Source organism: Nicotiana attenuata, chromosome 2 (genome assembly GCF_001879085.1).
Source record: "Nicotiana attenuata strain UT chromosome 2, NIATTr2, whole genome shotgun sequence".
In the NCBI taxonomy this organism is placed as follows: domain Eukaryota; kingdom Viridiplantae; phylum Streptophyta; class Magnoliopsida; order Solanales; family Solanaceae; genus Nicotiana; species Nicotiana attenuata.
Genome location: NC_031990.1, coordinates 69,891,079 through 69,894,878, shown reverse-complemented (window position 1 = coordinate 69,894,878; position 3,800 = coordinate 69,891,079). Strand labels below are relative to the sequence as shown.

General features: G+C 46.4%; 1 protein-coding gene across 1 annotated transcript; it reads right to left on the bottom strand.

The window, feature by feature from the left end:
* Positions 1,694-3,403, bottom strand: LOC109220760 (serine/threonine-protein phosphatase 7 long form homolog). The gene is made up of 4 exons (XM_019385229.1): positions 2,726-3,403; positions 2,547-2,623; positions 1,944-2,355; positions 1,694-1,867 (listed from the first exon to the last, which is right to left on the bottom strand). The coding sequence occupies exons 1-4, from the start codon at positions 3,401-3,403 to the stop codon at positions 1,694-1,696; spliced, it is 1,341 nt and encodes a 446-aa protein (XP_019240774.1).

Sequence of the window (3,800 nt, the reverse complement as noted above, 5' to 3'; positions counted from 1 at the left end):
AGTTGTCTTATCGTTCTGAAAAAGCTGAAAACCATGTGGAAACCCTGTTTCGTGTCAGAGAAATTTAATATGTAATTCGCAGTATAATACTACGATCAATCTGAAATCTTGCCTATAAATAACGAGCAAATTCGAGTTATTTTCTGCGCTTAACAACAACCTATAATCGAGATTTTCCATAAAACCAAACTTCTCTTTAAGAAATGTCTCAACGACCCCTTCGTTGCCCAAAGTGCGACTGTGGAATCAAAAGCATGATGTACAATGAATGGGAAGAAGCTGGACGCCGCTACTGGGCGTGTATGAACAAGTTTTATAGGCAACCCGACGTACCTATATGCAATTTTAAGGTATGGGTTGATGAACCATGTGACCAAGAATACTACAAAGACCAAGTGTATCATCTTCAAGATGTGTGTAATGGGCAGTAGGACAGAGAGCGCCAATCGAAGCAAGAAATTGAAGAGTTGAAGGCGAAGATCAAGGAGGTGGAAGAAGAGAAAAAGGAATTAGAAAGAAAGCTCGAGAGGATTAAGCAGAGAATACTAGGCGGTCGTAACTAAGCGATGACATTTACGTGTTGATTGTTGTAGTGTATCTTCATGTTTCCTTTGTCAAGTGCCTTCATTAGTTGTACTGTTTGTTTTTGTGTTAGGTTTGTAAGGTTTGTGTTTGAGTTGTACTGTTTAAGTAAAATTGCTGTTCAAAGGCAATTAAAATAAAATAGTTGTTAAAAGATTGTTACTATTATTTACATAAAGCACTATTTACACAAAGTTAATACATAAGTAAATCAGTGAGTGCCGCAGCCTGTGTGCTTCAGTGCTGCTGCTGGCCTAAGTCGCATCCCCTGTCGCCCGGACACACTATCTGGATCATCATCATCAAGCTGCCTCTTTATGTGAGGATGTGCAGCAGCATCAACCCTACAACTGGCAGGATCGGAAGAATAGGCCGTCGGGCGGTCAGCAACCTACAAAACAAGAAGTAATCTTAGCATGTGAAAATGTATTAATGAAAATGTATTATTATCTTAACCTACAGAATGTACTATTATTTTAAGTAAGAAAATATTTTCTCACCATGGTCTCGTCGACCTCCTGGGTATATGTATCATGGTGTGCTCATCACCGCATGTAACAAAGATGGGCTGGGACGAAGACTGCATAAGAAAGTAACAATTAATTAATGGCAGCTATTTAAGGAAAACAAAACAAATTGAAATATTAAAGTAATACAAACATACCGCCGCCTGTGGTAGATCCGCATGAACTGCCGGGGACGATGGATAACTCAACCTGCGCCTGCCATCCACGTCTTGGGCCGGCCGATCCTCAGCTGCGGTAGATGGGCATGCGAAGTACTGATCTACATCCCCGTCAAATGTACCCATGATCGACAATGCTCCTGACGGGGTGACCTGCGATGCTGGCAAAGATAGCTGAAGGCTATACGAAAAGATGCTGCTGGAAGGCTCATCTGCATGAGGCATATAACCCTGCTGATCATCTCCAAAGCCCCCAACTCCGAAGTACTCGTCATGTCCCTCAGCAGGTGGGTCGACAGGTACCTCAACGCCCCCTTGCTGACCACCTCCTCGCCGTCCCCTGCGACCCCGTGGGGCACCCCTGCCTCGTAGGGCACCCCTTCCTGGTGCCCTACCCCTGGCTCGTGGGACTGGCCTACCCCGCTGTTAGGCCTCTGGAGCCACATACTGAGGCTCATGGTCTAACCTCTCAGCATCTCTCGCCTGCAACAGTGTCAGACGAGCCATCTGAGCCACCCGTCGGCCATACTCAACCACCTCAGGGTGGGCACGCTGCTGCATCTCCTGTCCCAACTGGTAGATGCGGTGATGCCTAATAGCCTATGAAACATTTAAAATAGTAATTAAATAACGCTATATTACAATTATAAGATATTAATAAGCCACAAAAACATACCAGTGCCTCGTGCCTCCCGGCGTACGGTCTGTAGCGCTCGCCAAGTACATGAACGGGGTTCCCGATCATCATTCGGGTCTGACAGCGGTACCGCTCAGCATACAGATGAATAGAGGCCTCCTGTAAAACTGTAGGTGGTAGCGGAATGCGCCCAGCTCGGTCCTCCCAATAAGCTATCTGCTGTTGTAGCCATCCAATATACTGTCGGTCCATGCTGGCACGGTCGTCCTGCTGATAGTGTGTAGCCTCCCATCCAGGCTCCCTCGGTATAGGCTGAGGAAGGCCAAATTGTCGAAGCACACGCTCCGTGGCATGATACTCAACGTGATCCCAGAAGATCATCGGGACGGAGGTGCTCCAAATCAGCCGGTCGACTGAGCAACAAGCGGGTAGCTGACCAAGCAACTCGATGCTGTATGGCGTCCAGATGAACTACCAAATAATAACATAAAAATGAGTACGCAAAACACAACTCAATTTAAAACAACCAAGTGTAGGTACATATTTACCTGTCCGTCCACCAACATATCTAACACATCTCTGAGAAGGGGGAGATTATGATGAGCATCCGTCCCTCGGTAGTTCCCACGCCGGAGAATCCACCTGATAGCTAGAGGGAGAAGCGGATAATCCTCACCGAGCGGAAGTGGTGGTAGAGGTGGCTGCAACGGCATGATCCGCTGCCAGGCCCAAAGCTAAGATAAAATGTTGATGTAAATTTATGAGTCATTTCACGATATAGGATTTGGAGTAAAGAACAAAGTATTCGAAAATTATTGCACCTGTAGGAGGGGCAGAAAACCACATATATCAACCGCTGGACCTATGCTTGCCCGGCACATGCTCCTATACAGATACGCCAGAACAGTAGCACCGCAGCTATACTGGGGTAGCTCATCCAGCTGCTCAAGACAATGGAGAAAACGCATACTCACTTTACTCCCCGAAGTGTCCGGGAACAAGACACACCCGAAAAGCAGGAGCAACGCCAACCGAGTGTACCTCTGAATCCAAAGATGCTCCGTCTCATGAGTAATATCTGGGTGCAAATCCACCATCTGATCTCTAATGAATGACAAAGCAACGCGACTGCCACCCCGGTCACCCTGAGGTCTAGAACCAGTCAACTGCCCCATCATATCCGCCAACTGTGCACGTGTCATCCCTCTCCAGTGGTGGGGCAGTGCGAAGGCGCGTCCCTCTACACGCAGTCCAAATAAAACCTGGACATCCTGCAGCGTGATGGTGGCCTCTCCAGTGGGCAAGTGAAATGTATGCGTCTCCGATCGCCACCGCTCTACCAAGGCCGTGATGAGCGACCAATCAAGCTGCATCCGTCCATGCTCAAAAATGGTATATAATCCCGTAGTTTGGAGGCTCTCTACTACGCGCTCATGGAAAGGATGCCCCGCAATAAACTCCCACAAATCATCAAGCCTCCTGGGGAGGAGAGCCTGCATCGATAGATGTCCCTCCCAAACATAGGAGGACCTATGGTCGCCCTGCAGCACTAGTAGCTGATCCTCGGCAGGTCCAGGATGCGCAGGCGGAGAAAAGGCCATGTCGTCTACTATAATTTAAATAAAATTAATTGTTTGTGTTAGTGTAATAAATTAAATGATTAAGTATGATTAATATTGGAGAGAATACTTATGTATGGGTTCCAGGCTTGATTTTCGAGGCCCGGTAGCACTGAGTTATCCTTAATTATTATGCGTCTACATTTTAACATTTTTAGAATTTTGTTACCTTAAAGAATTAAATTATAAATTTTTGAATTGGAGTAAATAATTATGTATGGGTTCCAGGCTTGATTTTTGAGGCCCGGTAGCACCGAGTTATCCTTAATTATTATGC

What these genes read in the sequence shown, in the direction of transcription:
- LOC109220760 (XM_019385229.1), bottom strand. Translation starts at nt 3,403, where the DNA reads ATGCAGGCTCTCCTCCCCAGGAGGCTTGATGATTTGTGGGAGTTTATT. An exon ending in GTTTTCTGCCCCTCCTACAG is followed by an intron (nt 2,624 to 2,725) that starts GTGCAATAATTT and finishes TGGGCCTGGCAG; the next exon opens with CGGATCATGCCGTTGCAGCC. An exon ending in CCGGGAGGCACGAGGCACTG is followed by an intron (nt 1,868 to 1,943) that starts GTATGTTTTTGT and finishes AATGTTTCATAG; the next exon opens with GCTATTAGGCATCACCGCAT.